This window comes from Bos mutus, chromosome 1 (assembly GCF_027580195.1).
Source record: "Bos mutus isolate GX-2022 chromosome 1, NWIPB_WYAK_1.1, whole genome shotgun sequence".
Lineage (NCBI taxonomy): Eukaryota > Metazoa > Chordata > Mammalia > Artiodactyla > Bovidae > Bos > Bos mutus.
Window position 1 is genome coordinate 108,034,562 of NC_091617.1, and position 23,689 is coordinate 108,058,250.

General features: G+C 37.0%; 1 protein-coding gene across 1 annotated transcript in view; it reads right to left on the reverse strand.

The window, feature by feature from the left end:
* Positions 1-23,689, reverse strand: part of RSRC1 (arginine and serine rich coiled-coil 1) — a 441,173-nt gene that overhangs the window by 199,251 nt on the left and 218,233 nt on the right. The window contains exon 6 of the mRNA XM_005907366.2: positions 5,594-5,645. Within this exon, the coding sequence (XP_005907428.1) occupies positions 5,594-5,645 (52 nt within the window). The remainder of the gene's footprint in view (positions 1-5,593; positions 5,646-23,689) is intronic.

Sequence of the window (23,689 nt, forward strand, 5' to 3'; positions counted from 1 at the left end):
CATACAAAATATGATCATAACAACTACAATAATATCTCTGACTTCAAATTTATGTTTGGTACAACACACAAGACACCCCTGTGATTACTGTGATTATATTTTAATTAATATTCTTTTCACATTCATCTCGTGCTCAGTCGCTCAGTGTCCAACTCTTTGTGATGCTATGGACCGTAGCCCACCATGCTCCTCCATTCACGGAATTTCCCAGGCAAGACTACCGGAGTGGGTTGTCATTTCCTCCTCCAGGGGCTCTTTCTGACCCAGGAACTGAATCCATGTCTCCTCTGTTTCCTCCATTGGCAGGTGGATTCTTTACAACTGAACCACCTAGGAAGTCTGAATGCTATTCTACTCACACACGTCTTTCAAAATCGTACCATTAATAATTATTGCCAATTGTTCTAAATATATTTTAAATCCAAACCAAGATCATTATTACTATTCACTAATAAATCAATAACAATGCAATGGTTATATATTAAACTTTCTTCTGAGACCCACAATTAGAGTAAAAGACTTAGCAGGATTTCTACATATGAACTCTATCTAGGAGATTATGTTAACTATAAGGCTGAAATAAATCTTGGCTCAAGAATCTAGCATACAGCCTCAAGTTCTTCCTGATATCCAATTTTAAGGCCCCAAAGTTGAGGGTGTTTTCCATGGGAACTCAAGTAAACTCCAATGAGAGAGAATGGGAGCTACCAGGCTTTGTTATCCAGCTATCTCAGTCTTAGGACTAGGCTAGTCTTTTCCACAAGCCTTACTAGACTGAGCTCAAGTTCTTCTTATTCCCTCCTACTTATTAATATATTGATTTTTAATTCAATGAACACCTTAATTCACCACTGAAACAGTTATCTAGAACTTTGATGTTATGTTCTATATCAACTTAGTACTCTCCTATCCATCCATCTGCTTCCCCTCTCCAAGGTCACAAGTTGTCATTAATAACAGTAATGGATGTTTTTCAAAGAAGTATATTAATATGTTATTTCATGTTATAAACCAACACAGTCATGGACCTGGCATTAAACACCAAAATCTGGTAAATGGTTTCTTAAGCAGTATGAAAAGTAGAATAATCCTTTTGTAAAACAATTTAGCAAAAATGTATAAAAAGCCACTCTAAATATTATTAATAATAGCCTCTAACTTCATACTCATTTCTATAGCAATCAGTTTCAAAAACATAATTTAAAATATGAAAAACAAAATTTGTAACAGGATATACATCACAGTGTTATGGATAAGAGGCAAAGTAGAGACAACACAAATGTTCAATAAGAAGAAAATGATTAATAAATAATGCTACATCTAGCTAAGGTCTGTCCTTTGCCTATAGGGGCCAATGTAAGTTTTTTAATTTGAAAACTGTCATAATATTTTGAATGTTTGTCAAATTATAGAACCTTGCTTTTTATCCTTAATAGAATTTAGAATGTTAAATTAAAAAATGAGGGATGAAAGCAGGGACCAATATAAGCAAGTTATATACTGAGGTTTGTATTGTCAGATCTGTTTTATAATATGCTTCAAAGACATATTTAAAGATAAAGAAAATGTATAAAACTATCAAATAAAATTCTATATACTTGTGTTAATAGAAACAAGTATTTTCTGGACCAAGCAGCATAAAAATTTTCCTTTAAAACGAGAGTTTCTTCATACCCAAATTACGAACTGGAAATATTTCTTCAAAGCAAAATGCAAATAAAGAATAAACATATAGTATATAAATAATAGAGAATCATATTAACTAGCTCTATCCTATAGTATATATATAAGAGAATCAAAGTTTAAAAAACTAATAGTAAGCAAAATTTTAATGTATCATGTTTTCTATATAATGAAAGATAAAATGAGTAAGATCAATACATAAAAATAAGTGGTTTTTCAAATAATATGAAGTGGTATAGAAATTCATAGTCAAAATATTCATTTTTACATGATAAATTACTTTAATTAGTGATTTATGAAGTTAGTATATCATTTATACTGGTGTTCCCAAATTTTAGACAGTGGACACTTTGGCTGAGAATATAAGCAGCTAATGCAAGAAATCTTTGAATTAATATGCACATATGTATTTTCTCAATGAATGATGAAAATATAACTACTATCATTTGGTAGTCTGAAATTACTTTTGATGTTAAAACAGATATATATAACTAATATAACTAAAGTAGTATATATTTCTTTTTTTCATATTTCTTAAAGTTTTTTACTTTTTATAGATCTATATAGAGTTCATAGTCTCCAAATGGAAATAAGAATTCTGTTTTAACATCAAATGTAATTTCAGACTACCAAATGATAGTAGTTATATTTTCATCATTCATTGAGAAAATACATACGTGCATATTAATTCAAAGATTTCTTGCATTAGCTGCTTATATTCTCAGCCAAAGTGTCCACTGTCTAAAATTTGGGAACACCTTATCTCATTCTTGATCTTAACAACTTATTAAAGGTAACATTTTTTAAAAGAGCATGTTAAGACTAAAAATTAAAAGATAACATGAATCTTTTTATCTTTAAAAAGGTAAAGTATTTAGTGTCTACACGAATCTGTGTATCATAAAATCAAAGTAATCTAAAATCAAATTATTGTGCAACTGAGATACTAAAACACATGAGATTTTCAGATTAGATGGTATCCAGACTAGTCCAATGAGCTAGTCCAATGTAACTGGAGGATTTCAGAATCCAGGAATAAAGTTTGTCACTGTTTCCATCATTTCCCCATCATTTGGCATGAAGTGATAGGACCAGATACCATGATTTTAGTTTCTTGAATGTTGAGTTTTAAGCCAGCTTTTTCACGCTCCCCTTTCACTTTCATCAAAAGGCTCTTTAGTTCCTCTTTGCCTTCTGCCATAAGAGTGGTGTCATCTGCATATCTGAGGTTATTGATACTTCTCCTGGCTTGTGTTTCATCCAGCCCGGCATTTTGCATGATGTACTCTGCATATAAGTTAAATAAGTAGGGTGACAATATATAGCCTTGACGTACTCCTTTCCCAATTTGGAACCAGTCTATTGTTCCATGTCTGGTTCTAACTGTTGCTTCTTGACATGCACACAGATTTCTCAGGAGGCAGGTAAGGTGGTCTGGTATTCCCATCTCTTTAAGAATTTTCCACAGTTTATTGTGATCTACACACTCAAAGGCTTTGGTGTAGCCAATAAAGCAGAAGTAGATGTTTTTCTGGAACTCTCTTGCTTTTTTGGTGATCCAACGGGTGTTGGCAATTTGATCTCTGGTTCCTCTCCCTTTTCTAAATTCAGCTTGAACATCTGGAAGTACTCGGTTCATGTACTGTTGAAGCTTCCCTCGCCTGGAGAATTTTGAGCATTACTTTACTAGCATGTGAGATGAGTGCAATTGTGTGGTAGTTTGAACATTCTTTGGCATTGCCTTTCTGTGGGATTGGAATGAAAACTGACTTTTCCTATCCTGTGGCCATTGCTGAATTTTCCAAATTTGCTGGCATATTGAGGGCAGCACTTTCCCAGCATCATCTTTTAGGATTTGAAGTAGCTCAACTGGAATTCCATCACCTCCACTAGCTTTGTTCATAGTGATGTTTCCTAAGGCCCACTTGACTTAGCATTCCAGGATGTCTGGCTCTAGGTGAGTGATCACACCACTGTAGTTATCTGGGTCATGAAGATCTTTTTTGTATAGTTCTTCGGTGTATTCTTGTCACCTCTTCTTAATATCTTCTGCTTCTGTTAGGTTCATACCGTTTCTATCCTTTATTGTGCCCATCGTCACATGAAATGTTTCCTTGGTATCTCTAATTCTCTTGAAGACATCTCTAGTCTTTCCTATTCTATCCTTTTCCTCTATTTCTTTGCATTGGTCACTGAGGAAGGCTTTCCTTGTCTTTCCTTGTTATTCTCTGGAACTGTACATTCGGACGGGTATATCTTTCCTTTTTTCCTTTGCCTTTTGCTTCTCTTCTCTCAGCTATTTGTAAGGCCTCCTCAGACAACCATTTTTCCTTTTTTGCATTTCTTTTTCTTGGGGATGGTCTTGATCACTGCCTCCTGTACAATGTCACAAACCTCATCCATAGTTCTTCAGGGACTCTGTCTATCAGATTTTTTCACTTGAATCTGTTAGTCACTTCCATTGTATAATTGTAAGGGATTTGATTTAAGTTATACCTCAATGGCCTAGTGGTTTTCCCTACTTTCTTCAATTTAAGTCTGAATTTGGCAATAAGGAATTCATGATCTGAGCCACAGTCAGCTTCTGGTCTTGTTTTTACTGACTGTATAGCGTTTCTCCGTCTTTGGCTGCAAAGAATATAATCAATGTGATTTTGGTATTGACCATTTGGTCTCCAAAATCACCGCAGATAGTGACAGCAGACATGAAATGAAAAGGTGCTTGCTCCTTGGGAGAAAAGCTATGACCAACCTAGACAGCATATAAAAAGAAGAGACATTACTTTGCTAACAAAGGTCTGTCTAGTCAAAGCTATGGTCTTTCCAGTAGTCATGTATGGATGTGAGAATTGGACAATAAAGAAAGCTGAGCGCCGAAGAACTGATGCTTTTGAACTGTGGTGTTGGAGAAGACTCTTGAGAGTCCCTTGGACTGCAAGCAGATCAAACCAGTCAATCCTAAAGGAAATGAGTCCTGAATATTCACTGGAAGGACTCATGCTGAAGCTGAAACTAATACTTTAGCCACCTGATGAGAAGAACTGACTCACTGGAAAAGATCCTGATGCTGGGAAAAAATCAAAGGCAGGACGAGAAGGGGACGACAGAGGATGAGACAACTGGATGGCTTCACTGACTCGATGGACATGAGTTTGAGCACTCTCTGGGAGTTGGTGATGGACAGGGAAACCTGGTGTGCTGCAGTCCATGGGATTGCAAAGAGTCGGACACAACTGAGCAACTGAACTGAACTGAACTGGAGGATTATTAAATGACTTTTATCTCATTTCCTTCAGAATGAAACCTTGATCTAAATCTCACACTTTATACAACAATTAAATCAAAATAGATCACATTCTCAAATCTAAAATGTAAAAGTATAAAATTTTTCTTAAACATGCCTCTAAAATAATAGTCCATAAAAAACAAAAATCAATAAACTAGATCTCATCAAAATTAAAACTAAAATTGTAGCAATATTATAAATGAGAACATAAAGGACCATTACACTGTAGCAATATATATTTGAGGTTAAAACATGACCACACATGGGACTTCCCTGGTGGCACAGTGGTAAAAGAATCTGCTTGCAATTGAGAAGACATAGGATACACAGGTTTGATCCCTGGGTCGGGAAGATCCCCTGGAAGAGGACATGGCAACTCACTCCAGTATTCATGCCTGGAAAATCCCAAGGACAGAGAAGCCTGGTGGACTACAGTTCTCAGGGCTGCAAAGAGTCAGACACGACTGAAGCGACTAAGCGTGCATGCACACATGGCCATACATAGATGTCATAAATTTGTGAGGCTATATGAAAATAGGTAGTTTGCTCTTTGATAAACCTGTAAGAATGCTAGGATTTATTTCACATTTTTTCATTTAAATAAAATTAATTATTTACACTTACCAGCAGCTTCTAGAACCAACTGCAGTCTTGCTTTGGCCTGTTCAGCTGGTGGCTAAAAGTCAACCATAAAAAACATATACAAGTCAGTTTTAACAGAGCTTTAAATTAATGTATTATTATATGAATATCAGAAAACTTAGTGAACTTTATCATAATCTGTCAGGGGATGTTCAACTTTAAGGGATCCAATATGTTATTCTCTTCTTTTGTGTGCAGCTTCTCAAGAACTCTATTCCTTATCAGTTCCTGGAAAACAGGAAGGAGCAGAGCTGCACAAAGTTCTTAGGACTGAGATCATGAGAAAGGGTACCTGCTTGGATTCCTTTCAGTGACTCCCTTCAGTGACCTTTTACTTACAGGTAATCTATTCAGTTACGCCCCTCTTACTCAGGATATGGAATGCTTTCTGGCCCTTTCAAGATTGTTATTTGCTTGGCTTTGTTTTTGCTCAATTTTTTTACTGCCTAAAGCTGCCTTGTATGAAGATACATAAACGTGCGTTTCTGCAAATAAAGCACCCTTGTTTCATTCAAGACTTGGGTCCCCTGCGTCCCTCTTCTCGTCAACTCCAGTCCCCAGGTCCTGGTCTACAAAGACCATGACAATAGCAGTATTAACATCAACCCACACCTTAACAAAATTCCATCACAGCAGCTCTACCAATCTACTTTCTCACTCTAGTAATCGAATCAAACTTTTCATTATTATGAAGATTATAATGAAAAGTGTGAAGAATGAAGTTCTTCTTTTTTTTTACTGGAATAGGTTTTATCTACTACCCAACTTGTACAGTCAGCAACAGGCAAAAGAAAGGCAATTTAATAATGAGGCAAAATCAACACATTTAACAACATACTCTCAGGTTGTGTTATTTCTATGGAAACATGCAAAATGACCTATATAAATATCAACTTAAAGTCCAATACCTTAGGCAAATATCATATTCTAAAACCAAATATTTCCTGCTTTCTTCACAGTATTTGAAAGGAGTAACTGTGATAAAGATAAGACACAATGTGAATTACTGCTATCAGTTCCCGTTAATGTTCTTAAAATTATTCTCTCAATGAACTTTGATTCAATACAGATGATAATGTTGAAAATACTTTCCTACGAGTGACCTTATTCTGAGATTTTCAGATAATATACATTGACAGTATGCAAACTATAACATGGATTGTATCAAGCTTATGATTTTTATGAAAGATCTGTTAAAAACTGAAATATTTAAGACTTTACAATAAGTTTCTGAATAATTTCATGTTTATATAGGATACTACCATTTGAGAATTAATATTTTCCAAGATATATTTGAATGTTTTGCAATTTGTAGGAAAATAGCCTGAAAATAATTACATAATTGGATATAGGAAGGAGATGTTATGCTCAGAAAGGTATAAGAATTTGAATGGTGCTTCTGAATAGCCTATAAGACAAATGATGGGAAAGTGGTAGATGCATTGGCAAAGAAGACAGGGAGAACCTTTTATATCATGGGAGAGGGAGTAAACTATGGTTTAAACCTGATTTTGTAAACAAGTTTTACTGAAACACAGACATGCTCATTTGTTTATGTATTGTCTATAGTTGCTTTTGTGCTCAATTCAACAGCAGCAGACTCAATTGTTTGTGGTAGGAAACTTATGGCTGGCAAAGTCTAAAATATTTACTACCTAGATCTTTAAGGAAAAATCTGTTGACTTCTGCCATATAAGATGGATAGACTTGGGAGAATTTGAAACAGTGGGGTGATGAGATGAGATCTGCACTCTGATACATCTAGCAATATATTTGAGGATGAACTGAAAAGAACAAAACAGAAGGCAAGGAGTTCAGTTAGGGAGCAATTAAAGAAATTCAGGTGAGAGCTGATGAGGGCCTGGGGTAGTGCAGGAATAGTAAGGTTGGACAGGAAAAACTAGATTTGAGAAAAATGTAATTGGTAACATGAAAGGACTGAATGAAAATGAGAGAAGAAGGATCTGACAAACAAAAAGGATATTTTATATATGTCTGTAGAAAAAAAGATATGTAAGTATGTTTTATGAAGTTATAAAACTGGTATCTACTGAATATGATCTCTGTAACAGTTATAAAGGAAACTGCCTATATGAGTCAAGCAATTAACACAAACATTTATAATGATGACAACAATTTCACAACATCTCACATCACTTTGAGGGAACAGAGTAAATGTGCAGAACTGTGGAGCCCATGGCCCAGCTAAACAAAGCTGCTGGAACTCAGCAACAACTCACTGTTATGCAGAAATGCAAGTCTAGGGTCATCAAATTTCTTGATTTTTCCTAAGACTTTAAGTCACCTAAAAGACAAAATAGTGTGTGGAACAAACAGTTCTTCTCAGAACCAGATTCAATCCCCAGTCTGTGACCTCTGCCATCGACTTAACAGACACATTAGAAACATGATACTTTGTGCATCATGAAATAACTGGAATGGCAAGAAGGAATGATGTTCTGACTAGCAGGTCTCAGAATTATGAAGTATACGTTTCAGAGTATCCTAGTAACCAGTGACCTTTGATAGAAAAAGGCGAGACACTGTATTGGTTAAGATATTTCATGGAAAAATTATAGGTTTTTTATAAGGAGAGAGTAACAAATAAGAAATATTTAAGACAAATATACAAAGTGATGAGAACCAACATCCAATAAAATATTAACAATATTGTTAAAGTCTCTTAACCCACAAAATCCCACTCCATAGCAGCTCTCTCTCTTCCCTACTTAAGACCACTCTCTTAAAAACATAGTGATTATCATCCCTAAAGAGTCTTGATGGTTGATGCTCAAGATAAAACACTTGTTAAAACATATTTATATTTATTAATTTATTTAACAATCTATAATACAGGATTAATATTTCAAAGATAAAGAAAACCAGGGAATAAGAGTAGTTTACTAACTTGCTTTTACTAGTAAAGGACAGATTGAAATTAAGACCTACTGACTCCAGATCTCAGGATTCTTCTAAGTACTAGGATATTCATAAAGCCAAAGCAATTAATTTCATATAGAAAAGAATAAGGATAGACTTTTTATTTTCAGTCTTTATAATTTAATTTTGGTAATATTTTGTTTATCTAAGATTGGTAAATGGTACTAATGTTATTCAGAGCTAGAAAAGAAACTTTCCTGCCAGACCACTCTGTCCATGGGGTTCTCCAGGCAATAATACTAGAGTGGGTTGCCATGCCCTCCTCCAGTGGATCTTCCCAACCCAGGGATCAATCCTGCATCTCTTATGTCTCCTGTACTGGCAGGCAGATTGTTTACCACTAGAACCACCTGAAAGTGAAAGTGAAAGTCGCTCAGTCATGTCCGACTCTTTGTGACCCCATGGACTATACAGTCCATGGAATTCTCCTGGCCAGAATACTGGACTGGGTAGCCTTTTCCTTTGCCGGGGGATCTTCCCAACCCAGGGATTGAACCAGAGTCTCCTGCATTGCACGTGGGTTCTTTACCAACTGAGCTATCTAGGAAACTACCTGGGAAGCCCTAAATAAGTAAGAAACCAGCATCAAATACAAACGTTTGGAATACAGCAATTTCTCATTATAAGAACTATAAAATGAAGACATATTTAAGAACACAATGTCAAAATTATATTGCATGAAGCAAACTTACAGAGAAAAAACTGTATCCTGTTTAAAAATAATATTCCTTAAATCAAAATGAGTAATACGTAGTTTGATAAACAATATTACCAAAATTGAAATATAGAGAAATGTGTTCCCTTAAAAAAAAATATTAGCATTGACATTTACAGAATAATAAGAATAGTATAAAATTTTACTGTAAGTTTTCATATCATATATATCATATTCTAAACTAATCGAGGTCCTTTTTTTGGGGAGAAGGGGGTTAAAAGTCTTTTATTGCCATGGATTATACAGAACTGCCCTGCTCTCTCCCTTTCCCTTGGTAGCCAAGTATACCCGCATAACTCCATCTGTAAACCCAAGTTTTAGACAAGAGCACTCACTTTCTTAGGAAGAAAAAAAGCTCCTAAGATGAAACCAAAAGATAGGGCAATCTCTTGATGATTATGGAGATGAGCATCCTCAAGGTTTAGACTGTTTCGTTCAACTTTGGGTTTACCTTATCTAGTCCAATTCCCTGAGTTCCTTACAAATTGACTGCATGTCTAGATTCTCAAAATACTGCCAACGCTAACATTCCAAACCAGCACAATTCTTTGAACCATGACCATTAAAAACAAAAAAAATAGAGAGAGAGAGAAGCAAAAAGAAGCCTAACCTTAACAAAAACCATTTAAACTATTTGCTCACTATTCTCACTTCTATTCATTTTTAGCTTCCTAACCACTGGCCACCACTATGGAAATCTGCAAGTTGATGAAACTATAGCCATTCCAGCTGCCAACCACAGTCTTGGGGTTGTTAATGACAGGGAAGTATAAAGTCTGAAAAACTTGCCAAGCAAAGAGAGAACTCAAGCTTAGAAAGAAACAATTCACAAAATCAAAATTAGGACTGCATTATATGGTTTTCAGCTATTACTCTCAATTTTATCTTATCATGTGCTCATTTCGTACAAAAAATATATACAGTGAGGATACTGCAAGATGGCAGAGTAGAAGCACCAGGAATCTATCTCCCCATCTAGACAATAATGGCAGAATCTTTCAGACATAACTCTTTTAGAACTCTGGATTCCCTTGAAAGCTGGCAACTACCAGGGGAACACAGTATACTGCAGTTAATTTCTGTCAATTTCAGCTATTAGGGACTTCCCTGGTTAAAACTTCCCCCTCTCAGTGCAAGGGGTACAGGTCTGATCCCTGGTCAGGGAACTAAGATACTGCATGCCACATAGTGTGGCCTAAAAATAATAATAATAAACTTACTGTTTTTAAAAAATTCGGCTATAAGCACAGTAGCAACTATCCATCCCCCAATGCCAGCCATGTGGCTAACAGCAGTGCATCTGTTCCTGAAGCTGCTTGCCCACAGCATAAGTGTTGGTAAGAAGGTGGAGAAATTGGAATCCTTTTGTACTGTTGACAGGAATTAAAACAGTACAGTGTTGGGGAAAACAATAATGCAATAACTCAAAAAACTGAAACACAGAATTACCATACGATCCAGAAATTCCAAATCTGGGTACAGACCCCCCAAAATTAGAAGCAGGGTCTTGAAGAGACATTTGTACACTCATGTTCATAGAAGCATAATTCATAATAACTAAAATGGAAACACCCAAGTGTCCACTGAATGAGTGGAGAAGCAAAATGTGGTATAAAGATACAGTGAAATATTATTCAGTTTTTAAAAAGGTGGAAATTCTATAACATGCTACAACATGGATATGATCAGAAAAGATGTTTGATGTGATTTCAATCTTCTTAAATTTATTGGGACTTGTTTTGTGTCCCAACATACGGTCAACCCTTGAGAAAGTTCCATGACTACCTAAGAAGAATGCATTTTCTGCTGCATTTAAATGGAAAGTTCTGCATAAATCTATCAGATCCATCTGGCCTAATGTTTCATTTAAGGCTGTTGTTTCCTTTTTGACTTTCTGTCTAGATGATCATTGATGTCAGTAGGTTGTTGAAGTCCCCTATGAATAATACATTATTGTCAATTCCCCCCTTTAATAATTGTTTTGTATAGTCTGATGGGCCTATGTTGTGCTGTGCTGTGCTTAGTCACTCAGTCGTGTCCAACTCTTTGTGACCCTGTGGACTGTAGCCTGACAGGCTCCTCTGTCCATGGGGATTCTCCAGGCAAGAATACTGGAGTAGGTTGCTATGCCTTCCTCCAGGGAATCTTCCCCACCCAGGGATTGAACCCAGGTCTCCTGACTTCTCTGGTGGCTCAGATGGTAACGCATCTGTCTACAATGTGGGAGACCTGGGTTCTATCCCTGGGTTGGGAAGGTTCCCTGGAGAAGGAAATGACAACGCACTCCAGTACTCTTGCCTAGAAAATCCCATGGACGGAGGAGCCTGGTGCAGGCTACTGTTCATGGGGTCGCAAAGAGTCAGACACGACTGAGTGACTTCACTTCACTCCCAAATTGCAGGCAGATTCTTTACCACCTGAGCCCTCAGGAATGCCCAAGAATACTGGAGTGGGTAGCCTATTCCTTCTCCAGGAATCAAAACCAGGGTCTCCTGCATTCCAGGTGGATTCTTTACCAGCTGAGCTACCAGGGAAGCCTGGACCTATGTTAGGTGCATATATTTTAATAACTGATGTTGTCTCAGTGAATTGTCCTCTTTATCAGTATATAATGTCCATCTTTGTCTCTTGTTACATTTTTTGGCTTGAAGCTTATTTTGTCTGATATGTGTATGGCTATCCGACTCTTTGCAACCCCATGAACTGTAGCCCACGAGGCTCCTCCATCCATGGAATTTTCTAGGCAACAATACTGGAGTGGGTTGCCATTTCCTTCTCCAGGGGATCTTCCCGACCCAGGGATCAAACCTGGGTCTCCCGCATTGCAGGCAGACGCTTTACTGTCTGAGCCACCAGGGAATCCCATACTTACTCATTTTTGGTTGCCATTTGTTTGGAGTATATCTCTCAGTTTTTCACTTTTAGCTTATTTTTGCCTTGAGAGCCGAGGTGAATCTCCTAAAGGAAGCATATAGTTGAGTTTTGCTTTTTAATCTGTCTAGCCACTGTATTTTTTGATGGGTGAATCAGATCCATTTACGTTTATCAATCATTGAATGATGAGGACTTAGCACTGTCATTATAACTTTTATTTTCTCGTTCTGTATTTACAGTGTTTCTTTTCCCCTGTGTTTCTGCCTACAATTTTAGTTGAGTGGTTTTCTATGATGATTTTAGAGAAACATCATAGAAAACGTTGGTTTTCTCTGTTTTTAATGTTTTGTGCCTCTACACTAGATTTATGTTTTGTGGTTACCATGCAGTTTATATAAAATGTCTTGGTAAAATAGTCCTTTTTCTGCTGATGGCATCTTATGTTCGTTTATCTATATGAGTTCTATCCTTTCCCTCCTTCCCCTTTGTGTCTTGTCTCAAATTATTTCATGTTGTGAGTTTGTTACCAAAGTAGTTACAGCTATTTGTATGCTTTTTTCCCCCTTTTAACCTTCATGGTATAATAAAGTATTTAAATGTTTATTCTGATACAAAGTTATAATTTTCTGATTCTATCTATCACCACACTCAAAGTTTTGATATTTTTGCTTTCTTGTTTCTGGTATAAGAGCTACTTTAGACATTTATTGTTAAGTTCACTTTCACTTTTCACTTTCATGCACTGGAGAAGGAAATGGCAACCCGCTCCAGTGTTCTTGCCTGGAGAATCCCAGGGGCGGCAGAGCCTGGTGGACTGCCGTCTATGGGGTCGCACAGAGTCGGACAGGACTGAAGTGACTTAGCAGCAGCAGCAGCAGTGCTGATGAAGACCCTAAGCTTTTTTTGCCTGAGAAAATCTATTTCTCCTTCATATCTGAATGATAATCTTGCTAGATAGACTACGCTTGGCTGATAGAATTTCTTCAACTTTTTTTGTATCTTATTTCTCATTCCTCTTCTACTTATTCTGTTTCTCTATTTCTACTTATAGAATTCTCTGTATTCTCTCTTCCAAATGGTCTGGTTTACTTCCAATGTTTTCTAATGCATTCTTCATCTTGTTGATTGAAATTTTCAGCTCCAGAATTTCTGTTTGGTTCTTTTTTTAGAGTTTCAAGCTTTATCCCTGAGCTCATTAACCTGCCTTCTAACTTTTCTTGTAGTTCATTGAGCTTCCTCATAACAGATATTTTGAATACTCTATCAGTTAGACTGCAATATTCCATGACTTGATGCTTGGTTTCTAGAGAACTGTCATTTTCTTTTTGTGGTATAGTACTCTTGCTCGATAAGTTGTTCTTCATGGTGCTTGATGAGTTGTTCTTCTGGTGCATTTAAAGAAGCAAACGCCTTTCTACATCATTCTAACCATTCAACAGGTTAGAAATTAGAGGCCTTTATTGTTTTCCAATAAATGATGTTATACTACACAAATCTCACATGACCTGCCTCTGATTATATTTGAGAGCCAGCACTTTCCATCTCTACCACCTCTGTTAGAGGCATCACTCTGTGCCTTCCTTATCACTGTTTGTGCCTTGAAGGTCACTGGTGTCCTGCTGCTGCTAGGTCACCCCTTGGAGCACCGGAATGGTGGGCCCTTCTGCCATGTCCACGATATCCTGAGTCCCAAGCTCTGCCACCAAGGAGGGTGAGGGTGGAAGAGGAGTCAGGGCTGCATGGACACCTCTGCCATGTCTGGCGTTGTCAGGCATGCAGTTCTGTTGCTTCAGGGGGGAGGGAAGTGGCGGCTCTGGCCCCACTGTCACTGCGGCCCAGTCACCTGTGGCCACAGCTGCCCTGTGTGCCATCTCTCCTGCTGTGGCCAGGAAGTCAGTCATGTGTGCCACCTCCTCTGCTGCTACTTAGTTCCATGGACCTTTGGGTACAGCTGCTGAGACTGGAGGGCCATTATCACAAGCAGCCCCCTCTGCTGTTTCCTCAATTCTATCTCCCTATGTGTTCCAGACCACCCACTCCTATTTAGATGTACAGATATATGTAGAATTTTCTGGCATTCTGGTATGCTGGGCAGAGTCAACTTTACTGAGTAGTATACATTTTACTAGTTGAATTCTGAAGGGCAAAGACAAAGGTAATGTCTCATTCCATGCCATGAAGCTGACATTACTCCAACAACATTTCAAATTTCAAAGATCTTACAGCATAATGAGGAAAATAATAAAAATAATAACAATTTAAAGAAACTACAAATTTACTAAATGTCTAGACTGTGTGTTATTTCTATATTTTCTTAAAGATTTCAGACAGTGGCTTCCCTAATGACTCAGACAGTAAAGAATCTGCCTGCAATACAGGAGACCTGGATTGGATCCCTGGGTTGGGAAGATCCCCTGGAGAAGGAAATGGCAACCCACTCCAATATTCTTGCCTGGAAAATTTCATGGACAGAGGAGCCTGATGGGCTACTGCCCATGGGATTGTGAAGAGCTGGACACAACTGGGTTGCTGCTGCTGCTGCTAAGTCACTTCAGTCGTATCCGACTCTGTGAGACCCCACAGATGGCAGCCCACCAGGCTCCACCGTCCCTGGGGCCCTCCAGGCAAGAACACTGGAGTGGGTTGCCATTTCCTTCTCCAATGCATGAAAGTGAAAAGTGAAAGTGAAGTCACTCAGTCGTGTCCGACTCTTAGCAACTCCACGGACTGCAGCCTACCAGGCTCCTCCGTCCATGGGATTTTCCAGGCAAGACTATTGGAGTGGGGTGCCATTGCCTTCTCCAGGACACAACTGGGTAACTAACACTTTATCAAGGTATAATAAAACTATAATATATTACACCATTTAAAGCACACAGTTTTATAGGTTTTGACATATGTATACAGCCATGCAGGCATCGTTACTGTTAAGATAATCAGCATGTCCATTACTCAAAAATGTTCCACATCCTTCTCTAATTCTTCCATGCCCCTCTGTACCTCTATTCCACTTCCCAGTTCCCAGGCAACCACTGATCTGCTTTCTATCATCACACATTACTTTGCATTTTATACTGTGTTATACAGATGGAATCATGATATATACTCTTTTATGTCTAGGTTTTAAATTCAGCATAATTATTTTGAAATTCATCCACACCATTGTGTATATTGACATACATTCCTTTTTCCTTCTGGATAGTATTCCATTGTAAATAAACACTACAACTTCTTTATGCATTCACCTGTGGACATACAATTTTTGACTATTATAAAACACATTATAAACATTCAGATAAAAGTCTCTGTATAAATATATGGTTTCATACCTCTTGGGTAAATATCTAGGATTGGAATGGTTGAGTTATACGGTAAACATATGTTTAACATTTTAAGAAAATACCAAACTGTTTCCAAAGTAGTTTCACATTCCTGCTAGCATGGTATAAGAGTTTCTTGCTCCACATCCTAGTCATGACTTAATATAACTTATACTAAGTTTTAATCTATATTTTCCCAATGATTATTGGTGCTGAGCATCTTTCCATGTGTGTTTATTACCTATATACATATATTAGATGGTAAAATAGATGGTCAAATCTTTTGTCAATTTATTAAACTGCTTTCTTATTATTGAGTTTTCAGAGTTCTTAATTATAATGACAGTAATTTTTCATATACAAGGTTTGCAAATTGCATACACTCACAGGGAATTATATATTTACACTTATAAAGCCCCTCCCCTATTGAGGGACTTGTTTTTCATTATCATAAGAGATTCTTTTGAAGAGCAGAATTCGCTAAAATGGATAAAGTCCAATTCATCAATTCTTTCTTTTATAAAAATGATGTTTCTGTGATGTTATATCTAAGAAATCTTATGTAACCTTAATTCACAAAGATTTGCCCTATGCGTGTACTTAGAAGTTTTGTAGTTTCTGATTACATTTAGCTGTATGAAATACATTTTGCTAAATTTGTACATGGTGCAACATATACACCGAGAACCCTTTCATTTTTCTGTAGGTTTTTTGCCTTTGAATATTTGTTAAAAATCAATTGGGTATATCTATTCACAGAAATGAGTCTACTTCTAGACTGTCTATGCTGTTCCATTGATCTATTTGTCAATATCGGTACTAATACTACGTTGTCTTTATTTACTACTACAGTTTTATACGAACTCTTGAAATCAGAAAGAATAACTCCTCCAACTTCTTTTTGAAGTAGTTTTGGTTCTTCTAGGTCTTTTGCATCCCCAGTTTCAAAAAAAAAAAAAAAAAGTTTATTAGTTTCTACAAAAAAAACAAAAAAGTCCCTGCTAAGATTTTACCATGGGATTGCATTGAATCTACATAGCCATTTGAGGAGAGGGAACATCTTAACAATGTTAAATTTTAGCCTGGTATATATTTTTCTATTACTTTTACCTCTTAGTCTATATACCTGAAAAAATTCTGCATTTTAATTAGAATATTTAGACCAATTTGAACTGTGGTGCTGGGAAAAACTCTTGAGAGTCCCTTGTGCAGCCAGGAGATCAAATCAGTCAATTCTAAGGGAAATCAACCCTGAATATTCATTGGAAGGACTGATGCTGAAGCTGAAGCTTCCATCAATACTTTGGCTACCTGATGTGAAGAACTAACTCATTGGAAAAGACCCTGATGCTGGCAAAGATTGAGGGCAGGAGAGAAGGGGATGACAGAGGATGAGATGGTTGGATGGCATCATAGACTCAATGGAGATGAATTTAAGCGAACTCCAAGAGATAGTGAAGGGCAGGGAATCCTGGAGTGCTGCAGTTCATGGGGTCACAAATAGTCGGACATGACTTAGCAATTGAACAGCAATTAATCTACTACATTGCTGTTTGTTTTCTATTTGTCCCATCCAATTGTTTGCTCCCATGCCCTTTTTTCCCCTGCCTTTTCTTAGATTGAACCCTGGTGGCTCAGACGGTAAAGTGTCTGCCTGCAATGCAGGAGATCCAGGTTCGATTCCTGGGTTAGGAAGATTCCCTGGAGAAGGAAATGGCAATCCACTCCAGCACTCTTGCCTGGAAAATCCCATGGATGGAGGAGCCTGATAGGCTACAGTCCATGGGGTCGCAAAGAGTCAGACACGACTGAGCAACTTCACTTTCTTAGATTGACCATATTTATAACTCCATTTTATATTCTTTGTTGGCTTATTAGCTACAACTCTTTTGTGTTACTTGGGTTGTTGCTTTAGAGTTCACAGTATACACCTTTAACTTATTACCCTCTATCTTCACTACATCATTTCCTATACACTATAAAAACCTTATAATAGGACCCTTTCATTTCTCCTTCCCCAGCCTCTGTATTAGTATTGTCATTGCTGTCACATATTATTATAAACTCCACAGTACATTGTGCTTATTCTTTAAACATTATCTTTTAAAGAGACATCTTTACCCGTGATGTTATCATTTCCAGGACTCTCTATTATTTTATCAATCCAGTTTTCCATCCAGTATCATTTTCTAATGCTGAAAGGGGTTCCTTTGATATTTCTTGTAGTGCAGGATGTTTGGTGATGAATTCTTGCCACTTCTGTGTCTCTTTTTTAAAAGTCTCCATTCAGCCTTCATTTTTGAAATATATTTTCCCAGGGTACAGAATTGCAGGTGTATAGTATTTTTTTTCCACTATTTTTAAAACGTTGTTTTACTGTCTTGTAGTTTGCATTGTCTCTAATGACAAATCTGCTTCCACAGTTTTGTTTCCTCATACATAATAACAATGATATTTTATTTGCTTTTAAGATTTTCTTCTCACAACTGGTTCTAAGCAATTTGCTTGTGATATGCCTTGGTGTATTTTTGCTCATATTTCATGTGCTTGGGTCTTGTTGTGCTTCTTGGAACTTCTGGTTTATAGTTTTTATCAAGTTTGGAAATATTTAAGTCATTAGGTCTTTGAGTATATTTTTCCGGCTTCCCAGGTGGCACTAGTAGTAAAGAACCCTTGTGCCAATGTAAGGATGCTTTCAGTTGCCCCCTTTCTCACCTTTCCTTTCAGGGTTCTAGTGACATGCATGTTGCGTACTTGATCGCCTGAAATTGTACCACAGCTAAAAATTGCTCCCTTTTCCCTGCTTTTCTTTTTAGTATTTTTCTCTCCAGTTTCATTTTGAAAAGTTCCTTTTGCTATGTCTTTGATTTCAAGAATCCATCTCCTGCAATATGTCATCTCCATTAATCCCATCCAGTGTAATTTTCATCTCAGTCCTGTAATTTTCATATTAAGAAACTTTATTTTTTAAGAGCTTTCATATTTCTTCTAAATATGTTCAGTCTTTTAGCATCTCTCTGACCACATGAAATGTAATTATAATTGTTAATGTCCTTGTCTACTAATTCTTTATTATATAAATTCTGAGTCAGTTTTAACTGATTGATTTTTCAAATACATGTTATATTGTCTTGATTTCATGAATATATGGTAATTTTTGATAGAATATCAGACATAGAGAATTTTATTTTGCTGTGTGTTGGATATTTTGTATTCCTATAAATTACCTTGTTGTTTGTTCTGGGACACAATTACTTGGAAGCAGTTTGATCCTTTCAGTTCTGGCTTTGTTAAGCAAGACCAGAATAACTCTGTGGTTGATGTCCCCCTCTATTGAGATAAGGCTTTTTTATTTAGTACTTGCTTGGAAGCACCATGAATTAGGAGGCTTTCCAAACTGATGGTTGGGAATGGCACTATTCCCAACTCTGTATCAGTGGGAGGTACGATTTTCTCTAATCACTTCACGTAGTTCTTTCCCAAGCTTTGGCTAGTGTCTTCACATGCAAGTACTGATGAGTAGTCTGTGGAACACTAAAGGGGTCCTTTGCAGATCTTCTACAGCTCACTCTTCTCTGGTAACCTTAGCTGTGAATTCTATAGGCTTTGCTTCCTGGGTATCACATCTCTATCATCTCAACTCAATGAGACCACCAGGTACTGCCTGGGTTCTCCTACCCTGTAGCATGACTGGACAAGTTCTGTGGGCCTTAAGTTGGAGCAACTAAACAGCTCATCTCATTTTTCACATTTCTCAGGAATCACTGTCTTTCATGTCTGATGTCCATTATCTTGAGAGTTGTTTTTACAAATAATTTGTCCAAATTTTTAGTTGTTTGAGATGGGAGGATAAATCTGACCTACTGGAATAGGAAGGCTATTATTTTTTTTTTTAATACTACGCATTGTGAAGAAAAGTTACTAGTCCAAAGTTACACAGCCATTTTTCTAAGGTATGTTCATAACAATGCTTTATATATACTCAAAATCTCTCAGTTCCCTTTGTCTGGACAACTGTTACTTCCTTTCCCTCATAAGCTAACTTATGAGTTCAGCTTCTTTAAGGCAACAATGTCTTACATCTCTGTGTCATTAGCACCTAGGATAGTGTTTGGAAAATAGTCAGTGCTTCAGTTTGGTTCAGTTCAGTCGCTCAGTCATGTCCGATTCTTTGTGACCCCATGAATTGCAGCACGCCAGGCCTCCCTGTCTATCACCAACTCCCAGAGTTCACTCAAACTCATGTCCATTGAGTCGGTGATGCCATCCAGCCATCTCATCCTCTGTCGTCCCCTTCTCCTCCTGCCCCCAATCCCTCCCAGCATCAGGGTCTTTTCCAATGAGTCAACTCTTTGCATGAGGTGGCCAAAGTATTGGAATTTCAGCTTTAGCATCAGTCCTTCCAATGAACACCCAGGACTGATCTCCTTTAGAATGGACTGGTTGGATTTCCTTGCAGTCCAAGGGACTCTCAAGAGTCTTCTCCAACAGGGGCGCTGGCCGAGAGAAGCTACCCCACACCTGAGGTCAGGGGCGGCAGCGGAGAAGAGAAACCCCATGTCCAAGGAGCGGCGGCTGGGCGGGCGCAGGAGGGCCGAGAGGAGCTACTCCACGTTCAAGGTCAGGAGGGGCGGCCATGAGGAGATACCCCTAGTCCAAGGTAAGGAGCAGCGGCTGCACTTTGCTGGAGCAGCCGTGAAGAGATACCCCACGTCCAAGGTAAGAGAAACCCAAGTAAGGTGGTAGGTGTTGCGAGAGGGCATCAGAGGGCAGACACACTGAAACCATAATCACAGTCAATGCTTAGCAGGTATATATATGAAACAAACTTCCTTGCAACTTTTCAAAATCTTATAATTATCATATATAAAATAATTCTGAAGTATAAATTCTACAGAATTCTACATGTCAGGAAGAATTTACCTAACAAACAGATGGATTATTGAGAGAATGATAATGATACTGTGGAAATTATAACAAGTAGTAAAAATGAACCATGTAATCTACACTTAATAAGTTTTTTAACCAACTTATTTGATAATAAAATGGCAATTCTTAAAGTGATCACATGAGCTCTAAATATATATATATATGATAATTTCTTTGTGCCATATCTTTTACAGCAACATGACAGATATCCTGAAAAAGAGTATAAACTACTTAAAAAACTAAGTTTTTGGAAAAAAATAGTTGTTATTTATTACATGATTATAATGTTCCAGAGACTGTGCTAAGCACTTTATATATATCTCATTTAACAAAATTCACATAACGATCCTGACAAGACAGGCATTCTTAATGCCATCTCTTAGATGAAGAATAAATTACCATAAGTCACAAAGGTGATAAGGTGGCAGAACTTGTATTTTAACCCAGATCACAAAATCCATGTTCTTAGCAACACTATACTTCTACATAACTAGAGATTCATTTGTTTATTAACTTTCATGGCGGGGGGTGGGGGGGGGAATAAATCAAATAATTTTTAGTTGCCAGAAAAGACCATATAAGGTTAGAACTAAATTTTCTTTAGTCTTTTGAATGCTACCATTAACCATCTTAAAGACTGTGAGTGTCATCGAAAAAGCTCATTTTAATCAAGCTTTTTCAAATGAGTAACTTTAAAAATATTAAACATATTCACAGTATAGGTACTCTGCTCTTTCCTTTAAAGTAAATGCAATCTCACTATGACAGAGACACATATCAACAGCTTATCATATTTCTGGCTACATTTCATTTTAACAGTTACTATAATTCTATCTCTTAGGATCAAGGTCTAAGCTAGAAATATTACACATAGCTCAAAAGTAGATTTATCTTGCCTCTACAACTTAGCACCAAGTTAGTTTAAACAAAGACCAGAAAAGAACAGAATTAAACCAATAGCACATATTCTGTTTCCAATAGCAAATTCCTCATAAGAATTTTAATCAAATATTTTTTCTAAACAGCTTAAGCAGTTTGCAAAAAAGTTATTTATAGTTATTTTCTTTTAAAAACTAAGACAGATATCATTTTATAGATGAGTAAGTTAAAAGAGGTGACTCTGATCCTAAGGTTACAATATTCCTCTTAAGGTCTGTTTAAGAAATGCATATTCACTACCCAGTAACAGTATATGTGAAATGATCCTGCACATATACTGTGCAAATATACAGCCAGGTTTATTTGTTCATACATTGTTTATGGCTGCAAGCAGCAGAGCTGTATAGCTGTGGTAGAGATCTTATGGCCCACAAACACTAAATATTTATTTTGTCCTTTATTTAGACTTCCTAACACAGGGATCTTCCCAACCCAGGGATTGAACCCAGGTCTCCCGCATTGCAGGTGGATTCTTTACCAGTTGAGCCACAAGGGAAGCCCTTATTTAGACTATACCTGTATTCTTTCCGCTTAACTTTTCCACCCTATATATAGCTGTTAATGTTACCTTCACAAAACAAGCTTTTAATTAAGTTATTGCTTAAAAAACTCATCAGTGACACTCCACTGCTTCCAGATTTAAGCATAAATTAATCACCTTAATTTTCAATGCTATCAGTACATTTCAACCTTATTCTTCTACCCTTATCTTTCAACCATTTCTGTATTAATACCCAGCATTTCAACAGTACATGGCTTCTTACTATTTTTCAACCACGTCCTACATATTTCTCCCACTGTTTTCCTCATGCAGAAGCCTCTATTTGGAATTTCCTTTTCCTCAGTCATCCTTTGTTGCAGAAATGCCATCATCTTTGTTGAGCCCTACCTAGTTGTATCTATGTATCTAGCCAACTCAAAATCCTTGTGAAAATGCTATAGACTACCTCGCTGTTCTTTCAAAATGAGTGCCTCTCCCTTCCTTTTCCCCAGTGGCTCAGTGGGAAAGAATCCACCTGTAATGTAGAAGACGTGAGATCAATCCCTGGGTTGGGAAGATCTCTTGGAGAAGGAAATGACAACACACTCCAGTATTCTTGCCTGGGAAATCCCATGAACAGAGGAGTCTAGCATGCTATAGTCCATGGGGTTGCAAAAGAGTCAGGCACTACTTAGTGATTAAACAACAACAACAACAACTCCTGTACCTAGTTTCCTTCATTCCTAGCCCCAGATATGGAACCTCACTGCTTAAACCAACTTTGAATAGAATTTAGGACGAAGGTTTAGATTTGTCAAGAAAGTAGCTGTATATGGAAGCTAGGCAGATGAAGCAGAAATTCTCCCTGCTCTGTGGAACCAAGACAGGCAAGGAGAAAGGGAAAGAAGCTTGGCTAACTCAATGAAAGTTTAGAAGCTTAAAACAAACAGAAAATTGAAGAAACAACAAATCCAAACCATCATTTATTTGTAATTGCTACATAACTGTGCCACAGAAATGCGTACTTAACATGTCCTGTTAGAAATTGTGGCTTTCTTTTTCTTTGACAGCTGAACCAAGAGATTCTCCCACAAAAGGAAGAAATTAGGGGGGTTTATATGCATCAGTTCTTGGTACGTTAGGCCTCTCAGAAATTCTAAAATAATTCTATGCAAAACAAATTATTTTACTAAAACTTCTAGACATAACAATGAGGTTAAAATAAAATTATATTTAATAATACAATTTTTAATATATTAAATGGTAAGGCACAAATAATTTCAGGTTCCTAAATTTTTTCTAAAGTGAAAAGGTGTGCAGTAACATACAAGGAAAAGCATTCATATTGTTCTAAACACTGTTTTAGTATATTGGTATTTTTTTTTAAACATTGTTATAACCACCTACTTTTGCTATCACAATATTAAGTATGAGCACACCATAAATATTAATATTTTAGGATAATCTATTAGATATTGTTTTTAAAGAATTACATAAATATCTTTCCTGATCCTTTTACAATTCAGTTTAAAATAATACTTCCTATTTTTAAAAGTCTCTGTAGCCTGGCAACAGGTATTTCTAAGAAACTTATTCCCTGCGACTACTTTTCTTTCAGTTATTTGACTTTGTCTCTCTCTCTCTCTCTTTGTATCATCTCACGACTGCTGGGAAGGGAATGGTGTTCTCTGCAGACCAATCACCTGGACTAGTCTACTTATTATTTCTCTTTGCTGTACTGACTTCACAAAAGTTTTTAACTCTCTTGACAGAACCTTTCCTGTTTTATTCTAAGTTACAATCTCTATCTTTAAATGCAGTTACTTAGTCTCTAAAAGATCTTTCAAAATCACCTTTTAAAAGTGTTTTTGCTAACAAAG